General features: G+C 32.5%; 4 protein-coding genes across 32 annotated transcripts in view; 1 reads left to right on the forward strand and 3 right to left on the reverse strand.

Annotated features, from left to right (window-relative positions):
* Positions 1-27,537, reverse strand: part of LOC126974857 (E3 ubiquitin-protein ligase Bre1) — a 63,801-nt gene that overhangs the window by 24,482 nt on the left and 11,782 nt on the right. For 2 of the 23 annotated variants that reach the window (XM_050822547.1, XM_050822527.1), the window contains exons 1-3: positions 1,425-1,603; positions 1,177-1,341; positions 394-580 (exon numbers count right to left, since the gene is read on the reverse strand). The exons of 16 other annotated variants lie outside the window; for them this stretch is intronic. In XM_050822547.1, coding sequence (XP_050678504.1) covers positions 394-580; positions 1,177-1,329 — 340 coding nt within the window. In that variant the 5' untranslated portion in view covers positions 1,330-1,341; positions 1,425-1,603. Of the gene's footprint in view, positions 1-393; positions 581-1,176; positions 1,342-1,424; positions 1,604-27,537 lie in introns of those variants that run through there. 5 more of the 23 variants (XM_050822543.1, XM_050822535.1, XM_050822541.1 and 2 more) reach the window with 5 other exon arrangements.
* On the forward strand, positions 13,418-24,033 carry LOC126974877 (ribonuclease P/MRP protein subunit POP5). 6 transcript variants are annotated; one of them, XM_050822579.1, is made up of 3 exons: positions 13,418-13,509; positions 22,950-23,417; positions 23,678-24,033. In XM_050822579.1, exon 2 carries the CDS (start codon positions 23,035-23,037, stop codon positions 23,404-23,406), a length of 372 nt encoding a protein of 123 aa, XP_050678536.1. In that variant the 5' UTR covers positions 13,418-13,509; positions 22,950-23,034; the 3' UTR covers positions 23,407-23,417; positions 23,678-24,033. The 6 variants fall into 6 exon arrangements, with proteins under 6 accessions (XP_050678536.1, XP_050678533.1, XP_050678531.1 ...); XM_050822576.1 differs by lacking the exon at positions 13,418-13,509 and adding an exon at positions 18,146-18,165; XM_050822574.1 differs by lacking the exon at positions 13,418-13,509 and adding an exon at positions 22,750-22,860 and having other exon boundaries at positions 23,575-24,033.
* On the reverse strand, positions 15,941-21,107 carry LOC126974863 (FGGY carbohydrate kinase domain-containing protein-like). Of its 2 annotated transcripts, none has more exons than XM_050822557.1 (6): positions 21,007-21,107; positions 20,740-20,869; positions 20,412-20,599; positions 19,462-20,327; positions 17,929-18,151; positions 15,941-16,555 (listed from the first exon to the last, which is right to left on the reverse strand). In XM_050822557.1, the coding sequence occupies exons 3-6, from the start codon at positions 20,595-20,597 to the stop codon at positions 16,199-16,201; spliced, it is 1,632 nt and encodes a 543-aa protein (XP_050678514.1). In that variant the 5' UTR covers positions 20,598-20,599; positions 20,740-20,869; positions 21,007-21,107; the 3' UTR covers positions 15,941-16,198. The 2 variants fall into 2 exon arrangements, with proteins under 2 accessions (XP_050678514.1, XP_050678515.1); XM_050822558.1 differs by having other exon boundaries at positions 20,736-20,869.
* Positions 23,393-27,204, reverse strand: LOC126974864 (caspase-8-like). Its single transcript, XM_050822559.1, has one exon. The coding sequence runs from the start codon at positions 26,630-26,632 to the stop codon at positions 25,052-25,054; it is 1,581 nt and encodes a 526-aa protein (XP_050678516.1). The 5' UTR covers positions 26,633-27,204; the 3' UTR covers positions 23,393-25,051.

Below are 27,537 nucleotides of genomic sequence, written 5' to 3' on the forward strand. Positions count from 1 at the left end.
TATTTATAGAAGAGTGCATATAATGTTATTTTTAATCACACTATCTTGTTTTGTAAAGCATTGACATAAATATAGGTACAATATCCTCGAATGTCATGATTGCACTAACCTGTTCTTATGTAGAACAACTATATGTGCAAGGAAGATATGTATTTAACTTGTTTATTATCATATGTTTTTCCTATGGAAGAGTGGGACCTCCTACTACAGGCTATTCATGCTTAAAAAAGAAGACCCCAACATTAATATTGTATGTTTTTGAATTTTGTTGTAGTAAGAGATTCATTATTACTATAATCAGATAATAAGTATCTTAGAGACTTCTGAATGCAATTGGTACTCTGCAGATTACATACAGTTCAAATAAGATGTTTAAAAAATATAGAAATTTACTTTTGTTTTCTGATTCGTCCGCTGTCTCAGCATCAAACCTTTGTAATAAAACTCTAATATCTTCATTCAGGAGATTCCAGTATCTGTTAACAACACACAAGACAGCATCATCTTGAGTTTGACGCTTCTCCAATTGTTCAATCCTAGCACGGAGCTCTGCTTCACATCTATGTCTTTGTTCTATTCTCTAAAAATGTTTATGTTGATTATATTATTTATTTCAGAATAGAAATTATAACCTTACATTACTTACAGAAATGTTTAGTTTACATGCTGTATATTTAATTAAATAAGACACTGTTAACGGATTAAAACAAGTGTAATTGTAAATGTTTTTACATTAGATTTTTGTGTACAAGTTACATTTTATGTTAGTTAACCCAAATTACTTACAGAAACTTACTTAAAGAAAATACAATGCTGTATATTAATTGATAATGCAGATTTTATTAATATTCTAAATGTAATAATATTTACAGGCTTTTTTATGTAAATGTTTATAATTATTATACATAACTTGTTGGTTAGAACAAAATATAATGTAACCCTTTCCAAATAAAAACAAACAAATAAAATACGAATGGTAGCTTAATACTTTCATATCGACCACGTTTGACTTACATTTAAACAAAATTACCAATCAATGTGATCAGATGTGATGTGTTTAGTTTATCCTCAATGTTATGGAAAACAAAGTAAAACAGCTGATCCGAAGTGTTATATGTAAATGTGTCACGATTAGATTATACCTTTCAATAGCAAACAAAAAAATGATATAAGCACCTGAGCTAGTTTTTTATTTTGGAACTGAAGGACTTTTATGTCCATTTCTTCCAGAGTGGATACAGGACCGATAAGGTGTGGTTCGAAGTGAACTTTCTTAATCGATGGCTGACTGCTGCCATTTCCACTCTCCTCGGCAGATCTTTTGGACATTTTAGCTAAAAACTTTACAAATATTTATAAAATTTGCAAGACCTGAGAATAATCATGAAGGAAGCGTTATACCTACTTTCGGCCGAAATACGTACCTACTACCTACCTGCTCGTCTCGATACCTAAACGGTAATAATAATACCGATTTCTTAATTATGATGATTTTTAAATATAAACGTCTGTTTGATTACATTTCTTAAGTCTTTCATCTTTTCGTAGCATAATCAAGATAATTACAAAAAATTTAGAAATCAACCCGTCACGAATATTGGATCGAGTTGATAACGAAGAGTATATCAAGTATGTCAAAAACTACTCTTATCTATGACCACTTGGACCACATACAAACGTAACGTTTTTTTCTTTACAATCGTGTCAAAACGTTTTTGGCTCGGACGTTCTCTGCATCTGCACCATCCGCACTTCTAGTTTTCTAGAGTTCAGTGTTCACTAGTTTCTAGGTAGATTAACGTGATATAATTTTTACTAAGGTAGGTAAACGAATAAAACTTTAGGTAATCGATAATAAGTGCAGCAATTTGAATAAAATATAAAAATATAAGTTAGTACTAAAATTAGATGAAATAGTCTAATAAAAAAAACTCAGTAAAACTAGTCCCTGAGACTAGCAAGAGCAACTAATGCCCGGTTCCTATAATGATAATTTTTGGTACGCCTGCCAGTAATATTTACTAAGCGACGTATTTGAAAACTGTTTCTATAAATAACTACCGATAACTGTCAGTAAGATATTGTATGGAAAGAACGATTTAAACGTATCTATAACATTTTTTACCGTGTTCATACTGTAAAAGTTACCAGCCATCTTGTTTCGAACGGTGCCAACAGGCACTTATTGTTACAAACACCCAGAGATTAATAATAATAATTCTTTATTGGCATAATGTGTGTATACAAGTAACCAAAATAAATCCTTTACGAATCAACACATTAACCAATAAGGGCATGCAAATTACGTTACCTCCATGTCAGATAATAATAAAATTCCAAGATTACAGCACATAATATTTCACTGTTACATAATATTAGCATCTACACAAAATATACATGTCAAAAAAGTTAGATACAGCATAAAAATTATAAATAATTAGCCATTGATATAATTGAGTTTTAAAAGGACCGATATTCAACATTTTAATAGCATCGCGAAGTTTATTAAATATTTGAATACACATGGCATGACAATTTTTAGTGAACAAAGTAGTCCTGGGTGCTTTTTTATAAACAAGTCGACATTTCCTTGGCAGTGGTGAAAAGATATTTATGTCTCTTTACAAAAATGCTTATTTCGTAAATGTATAGGTACGGCAAGGTTAACAACTTTAGATTAATAAACAGCGGTCTACACGATTCGTACGGACCTGTCCCACAATTCGCACGGAAACATTTTTTTTGTGTAATAAATGCTTTTTGGATGTTTACGCCATTACCCCAAATTATAAGACCACAATAGATGCAAATATACTACAAGAGAGGCTTTGCAAAGAAATTCAGAATTCTCAAGCACCGCGAAGTTAGACCACCCGTGTCCCGTGTAACGTAAGCATGTGTGTAACGGTTTTGTGGCTACGCAAGCAACTTTCATTTACGTTTTTTCAATAGTTTTTGTTTTATGGTGTACATGTTTTATATATTGCTGAAAACAATGATATTGTATACAATAAAGAGGTAGATATCCCACTAGCTCGCGCAAAATGTTGCAGACAAATTCAGACAATTGTCGTAATTTCATTTAGTCGGCTAATAGCAGCGAGCTAAGCGGAACGTTTTCGTGGCGTGACAATAATAATCTAAAATGCCAACCTGTGTGTTAAGAAAATGTAAACACTGTGTTTGCAAGAAATATAAGAATGAAGGTATTTCATACCGTACGAAAGTATATAAAAGAACGGTGGTTCGAGCAAGATAGAGATTATGATGTCAACTGCAGCGCGACAAGGACAAATAGTATGTGTCATAGATTAATCAACCAGAAGTGAAATCGTAGGCAGAATACATAGCGTTCGTATCCACTTGATTGCGGAACTTGAGTTTTCTTGTTAGTTAGTAAGCGTCTTTCCTAAATAATATTATGATGAATGTAATAAGTTACGGCTTTCATATTCTTATAATAAAGGTGGTATAGAAGGAGATTAGTAATAGCAGGGTATTTGATATTTTATTAGTACTTAATCTTGGAATGTATGTAACGTACCAGGAGGTCTACTCGCAAAATCGACGACACATTTGGAACGATACGATAATACTCCGAATATACCGCAACTACCCTGTCTGCTGCGGGATGATCGAGGTAGTATATTTTAGGACAATTTAGGAAATGATGTAAAAAAGGCGTTGTTGCAGTTAATGTAATACGAAATTTAAAATTTTTTAGTAAACAAGTGCGTATAGCTGAACTATCAAACCACAAAAACAAGTTTTAGGGTAGGTAGCGGACGTAGACAGTAAGTGCTATCTGCTTGCGTAGGAGTTTTTTCAGTAACACTGGACTTTCCAATCAATGGATATTTTTTTGTTTCTCCCATTATCTTATTGTAATAAACCCTCAACAAAAATACATTCATAAATACTATAATATACAAGAAATAATAATTGTAAACTTAAAACTTTTTGGGAGCCGTCGTTAGTAAAATTGTAAAAATGGAACCCTTATTGTTATACACTTCGGTTTTGTTTTGATATGTCTGTATGTTTTTATTATTATTTATTATTTAAATCAATAACACCTAATTTACCTAAATTAAATGTAGTTTGACTACTTTATAACTTTTATTACATGACCTCATGAATGAATCGTATTTTAGGCATAAATCACGGTGTACGGCAAAAAATATCTGGTGAATGATTCTGTGTTTTTGCTATGCAAATACGAAGCAATTTGCAAATTAGACTTATCTCTTTTTCACTTGCGATAATTGCATTTACTATCCTTCTTTGACGTGTAATCGTAATGTAGTGTGCTATTGCAATGTTAAATTATTCATGTGTGCGTTTGTATATCATTTACAAACACCGAATGTTGTCTAGGTAACCTATCTATACTTTTAAATATCATTGGCTGAAAAAGTCATTTCATTGCCATTTTGATAGATGTAGTGTATCAACAGAAAACATAGATTAACACAATGATATTTAAAAGTATAGACAGGTTACCTAGACAACATTCGGTGTTTGTAATTGATACACTTACGCACACATGAATAATTTAACATTGCAATAGCACACTACATTACGATTTCATGTCAAAGAAGGATATTACATGCAATTATCGCAAGTGAAAAAGAGATAAGTATAATTTGCTAATTGCTTCGTATTTGCATAGCAAAAACACAGAATCATTCACCAGATATTATTTTTTACCGTACACCGTAATTTATGCCTAAAATAAGATTCATTCATGAGTTCATGTAATAAAAACAAATGCATTTTTGTAAATTAATGAACAAAAATCAGTTTGGTTTCACTAGGGGCTTATCAACAATTTTTGACGCCTGGGAAGAGTCACAGGATGCATTTGTGATTTGTCAAAAGCATTTGACTGCGTCCACCATGAAACTTTACTCCTAAAACTAAAGCATTATGGAGTGAAAAATAGAGCCCTAAATCTGTTAAAATCATATTTAAGCGAAAGAGTTCAGATAGTCGATGTAAATGGCAAACGGTCTTCGGGTAAACCTGTGGGAATAGGTGTTCCACAGGGTTCTATTCTCGGTCCTTTCTTGTTTCTTATATATATTAACGATCTACCGTTTGTGGTAGATGATAGCCATGAGATTGTATTGTTTGCTGATGATACTTCACTTATTTTTAAAGTGAAGCGACGTGCGGATATTGATGACGAGGTAAGCAATGCACTCTAAAAGATAGTGCGTTGGTTTGAGACGAATAATCTGCACTTAACACGTTAAACACCGATAGAAAAAAATAAAAATCGTAAAAATACTTTTGGTTGTAATTTGTTTATTATGTTACGATACGTATAGAAAATAAGTTTTATTCAATTCTGTACATGGGTTACATAGTTACAGTCAAATACATAGCTGAGGTCACCGGTGCACCCCATGGCGCACAAATACAGAAAATATATTTTCCGGTACCCGGCGCCGCGCCGGCCACCCGCTACACCAGTAGTGCGCTCGCGCTTACGGTGATAGAACGTGTGTTACTAGATCAATTACGTTCCTACTATCTTAGCTGTCATCATTTTCTTATTGAATAGTTAATGTGCGAGCCTTTAGATATGGATTTAGCTATGGAGGACTTCGAATTAACGCAGGATGAATGGAAGCAAATCAACGCGTTAGAAATTTCTTTTTCGATCGCTTCTATAAACAATGACGCTCTCGTAGAATCGGATAGTGAACCCATGCAATTACCGAAAAAGAAAAGACGTTGGGTTATCGCAAGTGATAGTGATAGTGACAGTGAGTCGGCTGAAAATTTTGTTGCCGCCAATATATCGCAAAATGACCGTATTACCTCAAAATGGTCGAGGCCAAAAAGACGACAGCCATCAGTGATTCCTTTCACCGAGTTCGAGGGTATGAAACCTCCATATTCTAATTTGCTGAAAGAAGCTGGCCCTGACCAGTATTATGATCTATTGGTGCCTGAAGAAATTCTTGAAATGATTGCTGAGCAGACAAATTTGTTCGCAAGTCAAAACATCACAGCCAGGCAAACAAAGCCTGGATCAAGGTCTCATTCATGGAAGCCAACAAACAAGACAGAAATAAAACAGTTTCTTGGGCTGGTCTTGTTTATGGGCGTAGTAAATCTGCCGAAATTAGCTTATTATTGGAGCAAAGACAAGATACTTGGATAAACTTTTCCAGCCACCGTTATGAGTAGGAACCGCTTCGAGTTACTACTGCAATACCTACACTTTAGCGACAATTTATCTGTCGACAGAAACGATCGTATTGCCAAAATAAGACCTTTAATCGATGCTCTCAATGCTACTTTCCAGAAATATTATTCGCCTAAAGAAGATGTTTGTGTGGATGAAAGCCAAGTACCTTTCAGAGGTCGAATAATATTCAGGCAATACAATAAAAGTAAGCGACACAAGTATGGCATGAAGCTATTTAAGTTATGTACTGTTCCCGGATATACTTGCAAACTTAATTTGTATAGTGGGAAAAACATTGACGCAATAAATACTACGCCAACAAATGTGGAGATGGCACTATGTGAAAATATATTTGACAAAGGACACACGCTAGCAACTGATAATTGGTACACTAGCTTGCAACTGGCTTATCGGTTATTGGAGAAGCAAACCCATTTAATTGGCACATTGCGAGAAAACAGAAGAGGATTGCCTAAGGCTGTTGTTGATTCGAAACTGCAAAAAGGTGAAACAATGGCTATGGAGAATGAAGATGGAGTAACAGTGCTTAAATGGAAAGATAAGAGGGACGTGCTTATGCTGTCGACAAAGCATTCGGACAAAATTGCTGTGGTGGTGAAAAAAGGCAAACAGATTCGTAAACCAAAAGTTATTTTGGATTATAATAAATCGAAAGGGTCTGTAGGCATGAGTGACCAGATGGGTGCCTATTCTTCGCCATTGCGGAAAACCGTAAAATGGTATAGAAAATTGGCAATAGAACTACTTCTAAATACGGCAGTTGTAAATGCTTGGGTCATGTACAATGAAAATAAGCAGAGCAAATCTTCAATTGTCGACTTTAGGAGGGCTCTCATAAATTATTTGACTCGGCCAGCAGATTCCCAAGAAATAATTATCAATGAAAGACCTAAAAGACTCAAGCATGTTCTAAAATTAAAGGAAGGAAAAGTAAGAGACACGCGTCGTTTTTGCGTGCAATGTTATAAAGATTCAGTACAAGAATTTGGTCGTAAAGTAGCTAAGAATAAAGCTAAGAAAGTGAGTACGTACTGTGTGCAATGTAAGGGGGAGCCTCACTTTTGTCTAAAATGTTTCAATTATGTCCATCGCTAATATGTTGATGCTATAAAAGGTTTCTTATCTCATCCTTTACAGCATGTTTTGTCAAATATTATGGCTAATTATTTATATTTCTAATGGTTGTCTGTAATTATGCTTACTAATGAGAACTTTATTTTATTTTTCAGTAAAACTGATTTTTATGTTTGTATTTCATTAAAAAATAAAGACTGCTAATTTTCGTTTAAATAATAAAGACTAATTTGAATTATATAACCTGAATTTTTATTTTGGTTACTTTTTTCGCTATCTTTCATTTTTTCAATTCCTTACAAGGTATGTTTGTCCCACTGCGCAGTATAGTTCTACAGCGCCGTGCCGGTCACGGATTACGAATAAAGTAACAGTCAGTATGGCCGGCGGCGAGAAAAAGTAGTTTGAATATGACTATACGTTGAGGTCACCGGTGACCCCCATGGCGCTATGATAGAGGAAGGGTGAGGTCACCGGTGACCCCCATGGCGTTTAGCGTGTTAAGCAGTAAAAAAACAAAGTATTTACGGTTCATTACACCAAACACAGCGGAGGCACAAACCAACGTACTTATAAATGACCAGAGATTGGAACTTGTGGACACTACGGTCTTCTTGGGTATCACGTTAGATAAAAAGCTTCAGTGGGGTCCACAAATATGTGGACCCCACTGAAGCTTATAACCCATCTAGCAGATAGACTCAGCTCTGCGGCATATGCAGTTAGAAAGATTAGAGAGTACAGGAATGTTGCGACCGCTAGATTAGTGTACTTTAGTTATTTTCACAGCATCATGACGTACGGTATATTACTATGGGGTCATGCTGCTGACATTGATATAGTGTTTGCACTGCAAAAGAGAGCTGTTCGTGCTATATATCAGCTTGGTTATAGACAGTCTCTCAAAGAACAATTTAAAGAAATAAATATTATGACTGTTCATTGTCAGTACATTTATGAAAATTTAATATATGTTCACAAAAATCGTCACCTTTTTGCTCTTAATAGTGATTTTCATTATTATAACACAAGAAATAAGGGATTGCTTGTAACTAATTCTAGTAGGCTTCATAAGATACATAATAGCTTTAAGGGTAAATGTATACACTTCTACAATAAAGTCCCAGCCACTGTTCAGGCATTATCTATAAATAAATTTAAATGTTTTATAAAAAAATGGCTCTGTCGTAAATCCTATTACTCCACTGCTGAATATCTAAATGATCGGACAGCCTGGGACTAGATTGTGATTATTTTATAGCGATAGAAATGACTGTACAATATTGTATATTTTTATTGAAAAGAGCGCAAAAAAAAAGAATGCTGGGAGTTTCTTGCGCCGCTTCTTCTCTCTCAGAGCGCCATTTGTTTCCGAAGCGGTAGTAGTATCTAGTAGTATAAGAAATGACATCAAAAAGAATTCTAAACGAATCAATTTTGAGAAAATAAATGCCTTTTATGCCTTTTAAAAGTTATAAAGTAGTAAAACTACATTTAAATTAGGTAAATTAGGTGTTATTGATTTAAAAAAATAATAATTTCTTATTGATTATAATATATAGCCATATTGATAATTAAAATTATTTGTACATAAAATAATGAAAAACAATGTCTGTAACATATCAAAACAAAACCAAAATGTACTAACAATAAGGTTACATTTTTAAAATTTTACTAACGACGGCTCCCAAAAAGTTTTAAATTTACAATTATTATTTCTTGTATTTTATATTATTTATGAATGTATTTTTGTTGAGGGTTTATTACAATAAGATAGTGTGAGAAACAGAAAATGATCCATTCATTCTTCTGCTGTTAGCAAGGGATATACCGAAAGGGCAGTGTTACTGAAAAAACTCCTACGCAAGCAGATAGCATTTACTGCCTACGTCCGCTACCTACCCTAAAACTTGTTTTTGTAGTTTTATAGTTCAGCTATACGCACTTGTTTATTAAGTATAGTATTAAATTTCGTATTACATTCACTGCAACAACGCCTTTTTTACATAATTTCCTAAATTGTCCTAAAATATACTACCTCGATCATCCCGCAGCAGGCAGGGTAGTTGCGATATATTCGGAGTATTATCGTATCGTTCCAAATGTGTCCTTGTCGATTTTGCGAGTAGACCTCCTAGTAAGTTATATACATTCCAAGATTAAGTACTAATAAAATATCAAATAGCCTGCTATTACTAATCTCATTCTATACCACCTTTATTATAACACTTTGAAAGCCAGAACTTATTATAACCATCATAATATTATTTAAGAAAGACGTTCACTAACTAACAAGAAAACTCAAGTTCCGCAATCAAGTGGTTACGAACGCTATGTATTCTGCCTATGATTTCACTTCTGGTTGATTAATCTATGACACATACTATTTGTCCTTGTCGCGCTGCAGTTGACATCATAATCTCTATCTTGCTCGTACCACCACGTTAATAATTCGAGATTTATTTGTAAATAAGAAATAAAATCGTGATAAAATACAAATACGACGTTCTTTTATATACTTTCGTATGGTATGAAATACCTTCACTCTTTTATATCTTGCAAACATAGTTTATACATTTTCTTAACACACAGGTTGGCATTTTAGATTATTATTGTCACGCCACGAATACGTTCCGCTTAGCTCGCTGCTATTAGCCGACTAAATGAAATTACGACAATTGTCTGAATTTGTCTGCAGCAATTTGCGCGCGCTAGTGCGATATCTACCTCTTTATTCTATATAATATCATTGGATTAACATGACAAAATGTACAGGATAAAAATCTTAGGATATTATAATTTTCTACCCCGGTCTACTTTTTGCTTCATATAGTATAAGATTTTATAAATAATCGGATCTACTATTACTTAAAAAAAATTTAGATTAGATTCCCTACCAAATGGTATATAAATATCTATTCATAAAATCGTTTTGGAAGAACGGCTCCAAACGCGAGGAATTTCTGTTGATCATCATTTTCGTGGGAATATATCAAAATATTACTATAAATTCAATTCAATTCAATTTTCTTTATTTGCGAATTTGGGTGATACACAGGTGTTGAATATAAACAAAAATATATGAGCAGCCAAACTGCTTAATTACGGCATGCAACTTTTAAAAAGACATATTACTATACTATTATATAATGTTCTTAATATTATCATCTAAATGTCGAAAATCTAAATGTCAAAAAACTAAATAGATGTCAAAAACAATATTTATAATAGTTAAAAATTGTCCGTAAGGTAATCACTGATTGCATAATATGTCTTATCTATTAGGAACATTTTTAACTTTTGTTTTAAATTCGGGATCTCCTCCGTTTCTATAATAACCCTGGCTAAGTGATTATATAAACGAGGCCCAGCGCAGAAGAGGCTTTTTGTAAAATGGGCACAATTACTGGGTGGCTGTTGGAGCTCAATGGCATGTCTTTTGCTCTTGCGATTATGAAATAAATTTAAATTACTTTTTACAAATACAATAATTTCATAAATATACAGACATGGCATTGTGAGAATTTTGTATTCTTTAAAATACGGCTTGCAGCTATCTGTCATTTTTAATTTAAAAATGGCCCTTAAACATCTCTTTTGTGCCTTAAACACAGCTTATATATTCAGGGGTAATATAATACAATATCTTAATAGCGATGCCACATATCCATGGTAAACCGCCAGTAGCACCGACACGTTTACTGTTTTACCCAACATATAAAGTGCAAAGGAGAATTGCCTTAACTTAGTACAAATATGATCTAAATGTTCCTACCAATTTAAAGTAGAATTAATATTCAGACCTAAGAATTTTGTTACATTTACTTCGTTGACAGTTTTACCTTCATAATTTACATTCAAAGCATACGATGTTTTTTCTCTGACCTTAAAAATCATTAAGTTCGTTTTATCTAAGTTGATTATGAGTTTATTACGATTAAGCCAGTTTATTATAATATCTAGTGTATTCTTAACATTAATAATAAGGTCATTTAAGGTTTTGTTTGCAAATATAACTGTACTATCATCAGCAAACAAGACCATGTCATGGTGAGTTACATATTTTGGTAGATCATTGATATATATAATAAATAATAGTGGCCCTAAGATACTTCCTTGAGGAACGCCGCGTTGAATTACTTTCGACTGTGAATGGTAATTAACAAGCTTTGTATATTTTAGGTTGACCTTAGTAATCTGTGTTATTTGTTTTCTATCTGTTAAGTATGAATTAAGAAGGTCTAATACGTTACCTCTTACACCGTAGGCATAAAGTTTCTTTAATAATACTTTGTGGTCAACAAAATCAAAGGCCTTGGTTAAATCCATAAATAAAGCACAGACTGGAACCCTATCATTTAAATTACGCATGACAGAATTAAGATATTTGCCATGTTTATATTTTTATTCTTTCGAAAACCAAATTGTTCCTCTGCAAACAATTTATTTTTTGACTCATAGATAACCTTTTCAAATATTTAGAAAGAATGGGGACAAGTGCTATGGGTCTATAGTTATTCATCGATTCCTTGTTAAGTTTCTTGAAGAGTGGTTTTACTATTACAGTCTTCAGTTTATCGGGAAACACACCTTCAGAAATACATAGATTAATGATAAAGCTCAGTACCGGTGAGATTGTTAGAGATACATTTTTTAAAATATTAGTAGTTATTTGATCATATCCAGTACTATTTGTATTGTTGAGCGATTTAATAGTCTTATTAACATCAAATGGGGTAGTAGGTTTTAAAAATAAAGAATTGTAATTATTACTTTTAATCACTTTGGTAACTGAAGTATTGTCATTTTGGATGTCATTATTAGGATATTGCTTAGTAAAGAAATCATTAAAAGAATTTGCTATTTCTAACGGATCTTCAATTATCTTACTACCAATAATTATTCGATTTATCTCTTCCTTGGGAGCGTTTATTTTATCATAATTAGATTTCACAATGTTCCATGTTGCCTTGGATTTATTAGTAGCACAGTTGATTTGATAAGTGTTCTGAGATTTTTGCGTTAATTGTATGATTTTGTTTAACCGTTTAGAGTATTCTTTCAGTTTACTTTTATTATTATCACTACGGTTTTTTCTGTATTGCCATAGTAATGCACGTTTTTTCTTAGAACAATTTTTAATGCCCCTAGAAATCCACCTTGGTCGTTTTTGCAGATAGTTATTTATTTTTATTACTGGAAAACATAATGAATAGAAAAGTATAAATAGATCGTAAAAATGATTAAAAGCAGACTCAGGATTGTTAGTCTCATAAACCTCATTGAATCTAAGACAACCTAGATATTCTCTAAATTTTTCCAGGTTTTTTTTACTATAGTCACGTGCTTCTGAAAACCAATATTTCAAACAGTAGCTAACTTTAACCGGACACGATAATAATTGCGCCGTATGATCAGATAAAGCACAGTCAAAAATGTTACCTTTGCACCCTTTAATATTATGGATAAAATGATCAATGCCAGGTCCACTGATTAGTCATGTAGGTTCATTAAAAGCTAGTTTAAGATTAAATGTTTTTAAAAGCTGAAGAAAAGTCCTAGATACTTTGGTATCATTAAGAGTATTGATATTGAAATCACCGCAAAGAATTATTTTCTTTTTACTATAGCAGAACTCTTGTAGGAGAGAATCAAGATTGAGAAAAAAGGTATTAAAATCACTTTGTAAAGTTTTTGGCGGTCTATAAATACATAATATTATAATTTTATGTTGTAAAAGTTCCACTGCATAGCATTCTATTATATTGCTTTGGCAAAATTTAGTAACGGGAAAAGATTTAAACTTATGTTGCTTGTGAACTAATATAACTGAGCCTCCTTTATAAAGGCATGTATATTGTGGTTTTATTTTATAAAGAACATATAATGCTTATTACAAAAACATAAAAGTTGCTAAATAAAACAATATGTAATTATCATTGAAAATCATAATTTATTCTAAATACACCAATTTTTACACTTATTGTCGAAAGAAAAGTCTGTGTGAAATAAAATAAAAACACAATATGAATGATTTATATATGGTCTTATAGCTTGTTTCAATAGCTTTCAGTGACACTCAAATCACCCTGGTTGTAAGCATTTTATTACTACACGTAAAATAATACGCACGGGGTGAACGCTGCGCGAGCGCCAAACTCACGCCGATCTGAGGCTAAGATTTAGAGGCGGAGAGCGCCGATACGCACATGGTAAACAGCTGTTGTAGTCTTCCCATTGTAATTTTTTATTTTTCATGAACATGTTAAAATGTATAGAGTTACAAAATATAATTAATATTAAAGCATATTATAATTTTTTAAGTATATATACTTACATACTACTTATATTAAAGGTGGCACAAGGTACATCAGTATAAAAATGAGATATAGATCATATATTGGTAAACATTAAATATACATTGAATACACAATGAATTGTTAATCTATTAACATTGCGTATCAATGTTAATTATTATATAATGAATGTAAAATAGTTTTTTTATATTTTAATCTAAAATTTTGAATATTTTTCAATTGTCTAATTGGTGGCGGTAAATTATTCCAACACTTAAAAGCACTGTATCGAAAATTACCCCTGAACGCTGTTGAATGATGCCGGGGCACTGATAATATCTGCGAGGCAGATCTAGTTTTTATATTGCTTGCGCTGCGTTGCCCTAGCCATTCAAGTTTATTAAACAGGTAAAGAGGTGTTTTATTATGGACGATACCGAAAAGTAATGTTGCTAAATGCAGACGCCTCTGACCTTCCATATTGAGTATATTAGCTTCTTGCAAAAAATTTGGGGTAATGTGCTGCCTGGGCGGAATATTGCAACAGAATCGAGTGCACGGATTTTGCACTCGTTGGATGGAACATTTTGTTTTGTATAGTAATCTTGGCCCATACACCACGTCACAGTAATTGAGCTTTGATAGTACAAGTGTTTCACATAATTTGAATCGAAGTTCTGTACTTAGATATTTTCGAATTTTGTAAATAACTAACTTTAAGTCTATAAAAACAATTTGATATTACATATTTTTCGAAACGCGCTTCGTGCAGCCGCTCAATGTCCGTGTTGTTGATCATCACCTTCGGATTGTACTGCTCAGTCGTTTTCACAATCATAGGGGTGCCAAGAATAATTTGTTTTTTGAGGGATTTAAAATTAAAGAGTTACGATCTGACCAACTGTAAATATCATTTAGATCAGTATTTAACAGATTTGTTGCATGTAATGTATCCTTGGGATAAAAGGAGACATACAATTGAATATCGTCAGCGTACGTATGATAGTTTGTATTGTTTATATTGTAGATTATATCTGCACTGTAAAAATTAAAGAGCAGAGGTCCTAAAATTGATCCCTGGGGAATTCCTCTGTTAATAAGATCACAACTAGATAATTTATAACTGCCGACATCATCTTTGACTGCAACTGTTTGAGTTCTACTATTTAAATATCTAATGAACCATTGTACAGCCTCGGGGCTCAACCCGTAGTACCCTAATTTTGTAATTAATAATGATGTATCAACAGTATCGTATGCCCGGGAATAATCAAGGAGTACTATAATTGTGGCCTTACCTTCCTCCTGAGCATCCAAGATGTTGTCAACTACATCCAGTAAAGCAGTGGTAGTACCTCTTTTTTCCTGAAACCTGATTGATGGTCCGGTAATATATTATTCGTCTCCAAAAACGCATTAATTGTTTGTGGACAATTTTTTCGATAATTTTGGATGTGCAAGGAAGTATGCTTATTGGGCAGAGGTCTGTGTACAGTTCAGGTCAGTCATATCTTTTTTAGGTAAAGGTCGCACTAGTGCGTGGCGCCAGAGATCAGGAAAGGTGCTAGACTGAAACGAGGTGTTAATAATATTTGTTAATATGGGTATAGTATGATTGTGACAAGGTAAGAAGTAGCATATCAAGAGACACATCATGCAATCCAACAGCCTGTGATTTTATTTCTTTAATTGCTGTTGAAGCCATTTTTTCATCCACGTGTTCAAATTTAAGGGCCGCTGTGCCACGATGAGACTCAAAATAGGTTCGGGTTGCAAGCGTTATTTTGTTAGTACCTGGAATGTTAATAAAATGGTTATTTATGTCTTCGGGATTGTTGAGGTGAGAGGGTAGTACAGTGTAATGTTAGGTTACCAGGTCCTTTATATGTTTCCACATTTCCTTAGGTTTGCGAGCAATAGCGTTTACGTATGTACTGAAGTACGCTTGTTTTTCTCTTTCTAAAGCCATTTCCTCCACCTTTCGAAACCTTGGGAAGATTCAATAAAGCTGTTATGATTACTAGTGTACGGTAGAGATAACTTCGGCATGTCAACAATTTGAATGTAAACTTCGAATATGTTAAATATTATCGGTCTTTTATGATATAGGTAAAAATTAATTTTAATAGTGGGTGTAATTTCTGTCTGCTCGGTCTGGTAGTACAGTTTCACCTTTGCTATCCGAAGAATTCTACTATGCTAAATACTTCTATGCTACATCATTTGAAAAATTCACAAACTTGTTCGATAGCATAAAATCATTTATTCAAAATTGTCTGTTATATTGATGTAACGCTAAATTAGAGTAAATGATATTATGTTAAGACTGAAAAATGAAACTAGTAACTAATAACATTCGCTAACAAGAAATAAAGTATTTATTCATCACACACAACATATTACATAATATCATAATAAAATTAACAAAATTAAATAACAATGTAATGTCACGAAAACGACACTCACCACTCAGCATATTTGGAATTGGGATTATCTTTTATATATCCTTACCAAGCCGTCCTGTTATTGGAAAGCACGGTTCCAGATGTCACAGGTCTTAAAAGTGTCCGTAAAAATATTGAATTTTAATTAGAGTTTATAATAATTAACACATCATATTTCTGTACTGCATCTGATCATGGAACATTTTAAGGAAAACATTAAATTTTTTATCATGAAATGATTTTATATTCTTATTTGGCTGAATAGCATCCGCCTTTCCTCCCATGTTCTCAATGGCCGATTGGACACTGTTAAAATACTGAGATGCGCATGCACCTAGTATAGCCGATCCAACTAAAACGGATTCTTTTTCATGTGGTTTCAGTATTGGTATTCCAACTGAGTCAGCTTGTATTTGTATGAAGAGTGGATCTTTAGCTAAACCACCACAAATAAGCATAGATTTGAATGGTCTATATCCCGCCTGTACTAAGGCTTCAATTATATGTCTCGTGCCATACTAAAAAAAGGAATACATTAGACTATTAATTTAAAGGTCCAGAACAATAACAGAAATATCACAGAAATTGTGAAGATTTTAAATCAATAGGTCAAAAATAAATATGATAGTTTGAGAAAGTTATTTACAATTAGATACCCAAGATTAGGTCCGGCGTCTTTCGAAGAGCGGTGATATGACACATGAAGTTTTTTGATGGTTAACGCGCAAACTTGAAGGGGTTAAATTGAACAAGATGCATTTTACCCCATACAGCGACCTTCTCAAGAATGAATCTTTACAAGATACAAGTTTCTTACGGGTCGACGATTTGCCGTGATAAATATTATATTAGGGTTTAACCCTACCTATTTTGGTAAATCCCTCTAAGTATAAGCAGGAGTCAGACGGTCAATAAATATCACGATCCAATATCACGATACCTGCCTCAATATATGTATATTGAATCAACAAGTCTTACTACATTTTGAATAGTTATTGACTTCAATAATGTCAGTTTCCAGAAGATCAAATTCAAATATTTTTATTCAAAATAGGATGTGACATCACAATATATTGAAAGTCAAAAACTATCACCCATCATTCCAAAAATAATGCCTCAGACCTGAGAAGTACGGGCACAACAAACTCAGCGGACTTTTTTTTTCATAAAAAAATATGGTTACAAAGTAATATCGTACAATTAAACTTATTATTTAATGGCCAGGCAATGTGAACATTATAAGATTTTTTCATCACAATTCCGATCATTCTTCCGAGTAGACACGTGTTTCCTAATAATGGACGATAAAAGTAAGGCCTGTATTGCCATTCATATTGGCCTTATACTAAATTTCGGCAATACTGGAATGTTTTGATGTTTCAATTTTATTTAAATGATTTACGGAAATTTCATCTTAGGCTGTTTGTTTTCTTTCGAACAACCTCTCTCGAGATGTCTGTCTTCTAACTTTTGTAAATAGATACAAGGCGATCGAGTGCTTTATTTCATTTATATTATAAGTAGTGGGCATTTGTTACATTAGACATCTCCGGTAGAGTTTTAAACAGTTGAATAAAATGTTTGAGAACTATGTTATTACATTGTTCAGACTCTTCTATAGAAGACGGTGAAGCCGCACTCATTCGTCTTCACTAAGATCGATTACGTACTGACGATATTGACAGCACGCACGCTCACAGTTACTATATATATATATATATATGGGCAGATATTAATGGATCACAAATAATCTAGATTTTACACATCAATAAATATTGAAGAGATCTCAAGGATCACGGTAATTATTGACCGTATAGTTTGAAATGGTCTAAAGAAAAATATTGGGACTTTCAGTACAACTTAATTGTATTTGTTTATTTTAAATACTCACAGCTAGAGCTTGTAATGTTGCCAAATATAGTAGTGCTAAATTTTCCTCACTTTTATCAATTTTTAGTCCAACTATCATACCAGTAAGACTGGGATCTGCTATTGGTGAACGATTCCCATGAAAATCAGGCCACACATGAAGATCTTTTGTTAAAAAGTTTACATCACTTAATCTTCTGGACTTAGCCATCCCTTGAAGTAATTTTCGTAAATGCATCCTTAAGCTGTAAAATATGAGGTATGACATTGTATTAAAACTTAATTTTACAATAATTTATTTACATACACATAACGTTACTACATTGTAACGTAATATATTAATATTTTGCCCGCCTAATAACCAGATACTGATAATAGACTTAGATTTTTAGCCACAACTCCAATTAAAAATTAGGCGCAGTTACTTGCAATAACTTGTGCTAAATTAAATTTTTATAACATATTTTATACATAGATATCTATATACTTACCCCCTTATTCATAATGGTCCGCTAACTTTAAACAGCCGCTAAGGAGTGTTTTTTCTCATTCTGACTTAGGTCAATAGAAGAAGACAGAGTGTGAATTAGCAATGCTTTAAGTTAGCAGACTATTATGAATAAGGGGGTTAATATATAAGAAAGAATGTTAGCCCAATTGAAATGAATTTTTGCTTAAATATAAAGGACGGCATGACTACTGCGTCCGAATATTACGTAAGTATGCGCCGGGTAGGGTTCACTGGTGGCAATTATTTTTGTCTTTTGAACAATAGGTCATATTGATATGAAATGTTGGATATATGTGGTAGAATTGGAACACCATTAACTAATATGGTTAACTACGGTTATGGTTAACCTACGCTCGTAAATGCGGTCGAAGATGCGGGTATCAGCTTATTTCTTTAATAAACACTAGATTCGCTGTCAGCGTATGTACCTAAATGAGATAGCGATAGTGTGTAACATGTTGTGTTCATGTTTTCGTTTTGGACGATTTGTACAATGTAATTTAGACAACGTCCCAGATTTTGATAACAAATACATACATAGAACGTCATTAACTACTACATTTAATAATTACTACCTAGCTAGCTGTTATGTTATTAAATGATAAAATTAAACATTGCTTTGTTTGTTTGTCAGTATGATAATTTTTAACTTCTTATTAATAAGACTTTTTGTAAACATTCATTACAGATGAACCTGCATATTTATATAGTACTAAAGATCTATAAAATAAATATTTTTTATTCTTGACAATTTTAGTTGAAAAGTTTGTAATGTTGTAAATAAAATTCACATAATATTATACTTGATCAACAACGATAGTGTTGTTTCAACTAGATAATAAAATGTCAACATAGGTCATTAAAAGCAGTCTATTAAACTGTAGTTATAATACCTATATAATATGTTGTGACAGTATGTCTGTATAGAATGAAACACATGTTTGCATTGGCTTAACATAGATACATAGTATGAATGAATATGTTACACACATTCCCCATTATATTTTTTACCATTAATGACTAATATTTACAAAAAGCACTTACTTGCCAGTTTCAAGTTTCTGTAATAGCTTTGACCCAGCTGGATGACTTGATAGTATGTGATCAAGTAACATTCCAGATGCGCTTTGCCCTGCTTCATTAAGCCACAAATTTGGCACCATAGCACTGAAATATGGACCCCATACACCTTTCACTTCAATGGGTTTGTTATTTACAGCCATATGACAAGTTGATGTACCACATATGAGGCTAAGACGACTTGACATATCCTGCTCAATTTCACCTCCCATAGTACCAATCATACCAAGGCCACCAGCATGGGCATCAATAATTGATGTGGCCACTGGAGTATTTGGCAGCAAACCCAACAAATCAGCAATGTTAGGAAGCAACCCACCACAGAATTCTCCAGGCATTAAAACTTTATTACCAATCTTACAGAAGTTATTTTCTGCTAAATCATCTAATCCTATTTGATTGAGAAAATTCAAGTTCCAACCATGGCTACCACTAGACAAACATTCATAATTCCATTTGCAAACTAATGAGCACATAGAGCGAGACTCATATCCAGTGGCTTTCCATGTGAGAAAATCAGGGAGATCAAAAAAATGTCCATATTTTGTCCACAGTGAAGGCAGGTGTTTCTTTAGCCACATTAACTTTGGAATTTCCATTTCTAAGCTAACTTTTCCACCAACAAATTTCAGTATTTCATGACCAGTTTTGTTTATGAAGTCTGCTTCATCCTGAGCCCGATGATCCATCCACATAATTATATTTTGCTGATTAATCTTGGACTGGCTAACACTTAAGGGGTTACCATTATTATCTAGTGCAACTAGAGAGCAAGTTGCATCAAAACCAATACCTTTAACTTCCTTTGGGTTTATACCAATTATTACATCCTGTTAATTCGGAAAACAATACCAATAGTTAGTTATTATTCAATTACATCATGTAGGTAACTCATATCTGACTATTCAGCATACCTTTATGACATTCACACAAGACTCCCAAATATCAGTAGATGATTGTTCATAGAAGTCTGCTTGGGGTCTCCATATCTGAAGATTCCTTGCAGAACTTTTAATAACCTGGCCATAGCAATCCACTAATGCAGCGCGGGCACTAGTGGATCCAACGTCAACTCCAATAAAGTAAATTGATTCAGACATATCTCAAAACAGAATCCAAATAAGACAATTTATTTTTAAATTTACAATATCCAGCAATTAACAAATTTGAAATTATGTATTGTAGTACAAATGATTAACTTATATTATTGTGCATATCAATATAGAATATAGATATACCTACTGATTAGAGTAATATAACATTATGACAAAGATACTGTTAAACATAAACAGTTGATAGTTGATACGCTCTTGACTTGATGACCTTGTATTCATAATTGAGATAATCTAGGAACAGCTTCATGTCCGCTAATCTAGAATTTTATATAACATATACTACTTTACTTCGACATCTAAGGTTTTTCATTTACTTATACAATTCATTTATATTTTACTTAAATTATATATAATTTATGAATAAAATCAGTTTCTTCTATAACGTTATACATACCTACTTGATACATTCTATTTCCCGCCACTTTTTTACTTCTTATTTTTTTTTAACATTCTTGAATGACATTGTCCATTCAATTGGCTTTTAATGAAAAAATAAAAAAAATTAAAAGGAGCAGTCGATTTGTATTTATGTCACATAGAGAGAAAAAATATTCAGTTGTTATGAGTGCTCTGCAACCTTTACCTAGGTTTCCATTCCTGTCTGCTCAGTTTAACCATTTTATTATATATATTAGAAACACACAATGAAAAAGGCCATACAGTGATATTTTTCTGGGTACCTGGTCACTCTGACATTTTGGGAAACGTACAATCTGATTAGGTTGCCCACGAGGCTATTTCATGCGGAGAAATGGCAAACCATTACTCATAACTATGATTATTATTATGAAAATATTCCTTTCGGGTATTGTGAATGGGTTGACTTCTGGCAAGCCTATAGGTGGTAGAGCAGAGCATTTGCTAGGATTCTAAACTAATCAGTCAATGCCATGGTTCTCAGACTTAGAATGGAGGAAAAGGAGAATCACGCGAAAGCATTTGGACCACGGTTGCTTTCTTGATCAACTGTCGAAATTTGGAATTGTGAATAGTAATTTTTTCGAACTTGTCGAATGGATGACCTGAACCATATATTTTTATTTGGATTGGTACGAATGGACCGATTAGATGGCCGGCCAGATCCCCGGACCTTACACCATTAGATTTCTTCTTTTGGGGATACGTGAAAGAAATGCTATACAAAAAACGATACGAGAACGTGGGTGAGCTACAAACAGCATTGTGCCATATCATATCGAGTATACACCATAAAATGATAAAAAAATCAAAAGGCAGCAGACTCGTTAAAAGATTGGCGATTTGCGTAAGACATTAGTTTTTGGCCATTCTTTCGATTGGCATCATAAGAGTAGGGGTGTTTTTTTTTTACATTTAAGTCGGTTCGATTCCGAGACGAGGCAAGTAATTTTTAGAAAATCTTTGAATGCAGAATTACTAACTTTTAAAAATAAAATAAAGTCTTCTTTCAGTAAAATAGCCTATCTTCGATATTTAAGGTACTTTCCCTTCATGTCCCATAGCTTTGGGACACCTTGTATAAGTACATAAATGGTTATAATTTATATTGTTACGAAAAATAAAACTGGCTAGAATTCTATATACATCAATATTTATATTACTTATATAAAAGGACTGAAATTGAAGTAGGAAAAGGAATTTTAATAAACAAAAGCGAGGAAATAAAAGCGGAGCGGTCATGTCGAGGACAGGCAATAGTGGAGGCAAATGCAAGGAGGAAATAGAAAGTGCGATGAAATATAACACTGCATAAAACTCTGGAAATCCCGGTTTTATTTTGGGCATTGTAGGAAAACATTCATTTTACTTTGTTCCTTTCTTTTAAAATACTATGTTACTGAAGAGTTATTAGTTTTTGGCCATTCTTTTGACTGGCATTATAAAAGTAGGGGTGTTTTTTTTACATTTCAGTTGTTTCGATTCCCAGACGAGGCAAGTAATTTTTAGAAAATCTTTGAATGCAGAAGTACTAACTTTTAAAAATAACATAATGTCTTCTTTCAGTAAAATAGCCCATCTTCGATATTTAAGGTACTTTCCCTTCATGTCCCATAACTTTGGGACAGCCTGTATACTAAATTTACCTGATTCTTTTCCAAATCTCAATCTTTCAATCAACTTCCTATACTTTTTGCATGGCTGATGCACAAACCGTGCAGGCCAAGAAAGGTGACAATAAAAAAAACAAAAGTGAGAATTAAGAGCTCGTTACAGTGAAAATATTATAATAAATATATTTGATATAAAGAATGGTTCGTTTTAAGAATAGGTACATGTCCTAAAATATAAATGATTACTTTAAAGAGTCTAAGCACTCTTTGCTTACCAAGTAGGTGCTATAAACTTACATTTTTTCAGATACATTACAATTGAAGTGTGTTCATCAGAAGTTCCAGAAAATAAACCATTGGCTCTGAAGTCTTACTTATTTCATGAGGCCCTTATGGATAAAATACAGCAACTTCATGGTGATTTTGGTATTGCTGCTGTTAGAACAGGTTTACTTACCAAGTATTGTAATGAAAACACTAGAATTGCTATAATTAGATGTCGACATGGACCTCATAAATTTGTTACAAGTGCCTTACCTTTTTTAACTAAATTTGGGAAATTAGATGTTACACTAAGAACTCTCCATGTTGGTGCAACATTAAAACATAGCTTTGTGTTTATACAGAAACATCAAAGGAGCTATTTAGATTTAATGTGGTCAAAGCTTAAGACTGATGATGAAAGAAAAGCACTAGAAGCAGCTGTTTTAGATTTCACAAAAACAGATGTGTCTCTGAATAAAGAAGGCCTTTTAAAATTATAATTATATTATAAGTAAGTATACAATAAAGTACAAAATGGTATTATTATTATAAAATGATTTTACATTATTATTTGATAAATATACTTTTAAAATGATCATGTTCATTGCTTTTTCCACAAATTTATATGATTAAGTAATAAATTATAAAGTTCCAACATTATTTTGTAGGAAATAACAGGGTATTTAGAATTGAGTATATAAAATAAAAATGTCAATCTAACTACTTCTATGTCAACAAATATTGAGGTTAGAATTTCTTGTTTTATTATAGTACCACCTATCAGATTCAACAGAGCAAGAAGCATGATACACTGACAGACTGTTAAAGAGCAGGTGAAATAAGTCTCATAACAAAGTGGTGGTCATTTACAGAAATAAGACAGCTCTAATGGTGATGGCCAGAACTATGAGAAGAGACAGCAGGAAAAACTAGACAAAATTGTAATAACTACCAACCACAAGATGAAGATGATGAGGGCAGAAAGTTGTGGGAAGGCAATACAGTATTATAAAAACAAGTGCTATTTGGAAAGCAAAGAATATATGGAAGAAGCTGGAGGATGCTTATGTGAATTAAAATATTTTATAATATACTGTAAATAGCAGCAATAAAGGATTATTAAATAATATGGATAATTATGAGTAGACCTATCAGTCTCAAACAAAATGTGATGAAGTAAATTAGTTACCAAAACAACCTCTAGAAGATTTACATAAATTATCACTGTAATTATTATGAGAGTATAAAAGCAATATCTAATAGCAATCTATCAATTGTTCAATTTTTAAAATCTGGCTAACGGATAGATTAACCCACATTCTGTTCCCTACTACATTTGAGAATGAAATCCATTACTCAAAAGCACAAGATAATACATATTATTATACACATCTTTTGGATTCACATACATTAGTAAATATACAAAGTAAGAATGGTAAGAACACTAGAAGGCATCTAAAATATTAGCACCTAATATTATCAATAAAAAGCAGTAAATTATTGTAAACAAGTATTAAACTTTTTTCTGCTGATATATTGGCGAATTGTGCAGTACACCAATTTATTGTTAACAACTATGTTACCACGATTCATACAAATAAATCATTTCATTTCATTTCATTTCTGATCAAGCAAACCTGAAACTGCATTTACTGAGTAAAAATATTCTTAATTCAAATTGTAAACAAGAAATGTTTTTACCAGTAATTGGACATCTTTCTTGATCACTACACTTTTATCTTCAGCCTGGTTATCAAACATCAAAGCTTACCAATATCTAGTTACCAGCTAAATTACTAAAAAGTTTTATCTAAGTATATGTATTATCCTAGACAGATATTTTACAATAATACTTTTTATTGTTTTCTTTACAATCTAGCCTAGGGCTAGTAAGCAATTTGTTTTTTTAGATCCATCCATTGACATATAATAAACAACAAGAATGGGAGTGTATTCAAAGCCTCCTATTAAAAGTGTGATTGTGAGTCTAGTTGTTTATAGTATGTCAATGACTAAATCTAAAAATTTGTCCATTAGCACTTTTTTATTTTAGTCTATGAATGGGAAGACATTGTGTTACTACAATAACCGAGAAGGTTTAGCTGTTACGACACATTAATCTTATTCATAGCCTTGGCACAGTGGTCAATTCATTTTCAAATACAGTTTTTTTCTTAGTGTAGATTCAAATATTGGTACTTGTGCCTTTTGTATCTTAGTACAGATTTTTGTTACAATATGTGTCACTTTAGTAAATATGTCATATAAATGTTCCTTGTTTGCTAACTTTTTGAGCATTATGCATAAAATTTGAATAAATATAGAGCCTGCCTCTTCATTTCTATAGGCCTTATATTCAGGCGCTGTCGCCCAGTAAATTAGGAAATCTGATTTTCTAAGAAACTCAGTTGTTGAAGGGCCATCTGCAACAAATCTATTTCTGTTGTTTTCAGGCTCCACATCAACTTGACAGGCCTGGACTATAAGAACTTTAGGTTTTCCATGCAACTTTTCACCAATATCTGAATCTAGCAGTTTTTGTATATCTTCAATTTTTACTTGAACTGAGTCTGCAGTAAAGATACAGCCCCTTACACCATGTGACAAAACACATAAAATAAAGATACTGTCATCTTCTATGACAAAATCTTTGATAACATCTCTTATAAATGTAAACATCTGCTTATGGTCTAAATTTGTAGCAGATTTGACCTCAAAATTAAGTAATTTCATGATTTTTTCTAAAGCATTTTTATCTTTAGTGGAGCCATGGCGGGTTTCTAGATTTGTGATCATTTTATTTTCAATGCTCTGTTTTAATGGATAGAACTCATTCTGATTAATAATACAGCATACACCCACCCTTTCTGTATTTTTGATTGAGTATGCATCCTTATAATTTTCTATATTATCTGATTTGAATTCATATGAAATATTTTCATCAACCAATTGATTTAGTAAATCAAATGCATCATTGCTCTCCTTTTCACATGTTGATTTTTCTATTACCAACTGTGATTTTTTTGTCACATTAATATTTGTGTTTGAGTGCCCAATGGCATTGTCATAGTCAAAAGAATCTTGCATGTCAATGAGATAGGAAGTGTAATCATTTAACTCCGGAAATCGTTTAAGTATCTCAGGCAGGCAGCCAAAGTCAACTTTGTTTTCATGTAAATTATGAGGCTGGGGTAAAATAATTAACTTTCTAGACATTAACTCAAGAAATATTAATTCACAGCTTTCATATTCTATTGTATCTATATCAAAAGATAGTAAAGATTTCTTAAGTTTATCTAAATTCTCTGCTGTTATATTCTCACATAATCGATAAAGCAACTTTTTTCCAGGATGCACATTGCTTGTGATTAATATATTATTTGGGTGATAGTGTTGTTTCACAACATCAACATCAAAGCCTAATCTTTTAATGATGCGATAAAGTCGGCAGATACACAAGGCTTCCAGAAGCTCATATTTCCATGTAGGGCGATTCTGTGAGTGAGTAACCCAATTTAATAATAAACTGATATTGTCGTTTTCCACATTCTTTGATGATCTTTGATAAACAAGTAATCGTTGCAATGCAGTTTCAGGCACCTCATACAATAGAAAAACTAATGATATAATATCATATGGTTCTAAATCATTTTGCATCTTAAAAATAGTATCTAGATTTATGTTTTGTAGACCACTATCCAGTGGATGTTTGTTATTGCGTATCATTTTAAAAACCGTTACACCACTTTAAACATACATGTAACAAACTTAAAAACACTGAATACTTAGATATAATATAATATATACAACAATACAATATTCTTTAAACACTTACGTATAAAATGTATAGATAATATTGTTATAATAGGTAGGTATGATAAATTATTATGTTAGGGAAGGGAAATCCCGTTAATGTTAACAAAATCTATCTTTAAAGTACAGATATATTACAAAGTTTACCTACATTTTTACAAGTAAATAAGTCGCATACAGACTATTTGAAAAGTAACTTCGGGAAATCGTCGTTGAAATTGATGAGGCGTCCTCTCTATAAGATTCGCGAAGTAGCTTTCATGAAATTGATGGTCAGACTTAGTGAACCGACTAACAGTCTCCACATGGACATGTATATAAAATTGTCATATTATATTAATTATCACACTGACACAGGTCCCGGGTTCAAATCCTAAATATATATTCCTCAATTTTGAATATTAATGCTATTTTTGTATGGTCAATAATTAAATAGGTGTATTGTAATAAAACTGACTAAAGAGAATATAACCACTACGTTCAAAACTGACTACACTTCTCTAATCTATTCTATTACGATTCTATTTTTTCTACTGTGGCAGGTATACCACATGTTAGCCAATGTCAGTAGACCACCAAGCTGGCAAGCTTACCTTACGGTATTGAATTGTATTCTAATTCTAATGAATACAGTACAGTCATGATCAGTGCTAAAGATTGAAACAAGTTTTATTTTCTTATTTTATACCTGAAACAAATATACATATTGTTAGACTTAAATTATTAAAAATAAGTATATAGTATATTATAGTATTTGAGTATATAATTACACAAAATAAAGGACAGGAAAAAATAAATAGGAAGTTGGGCTGGGAACT

This window comes from Leptidea sinapis, chromosome 34, assembly GCF_905404315.1.
Source record: "Leptidea sinapis chromosome 34, ilLepSina1.1, whole genome shotgun sequence".
Taxonomy (NCBI): domain Eukaryota; kingdom Metazoa; phylum Arthropoda; class Insecta; order Lepidoptera; family Pieridae; genus Leptidea; species Leptidea sinapis.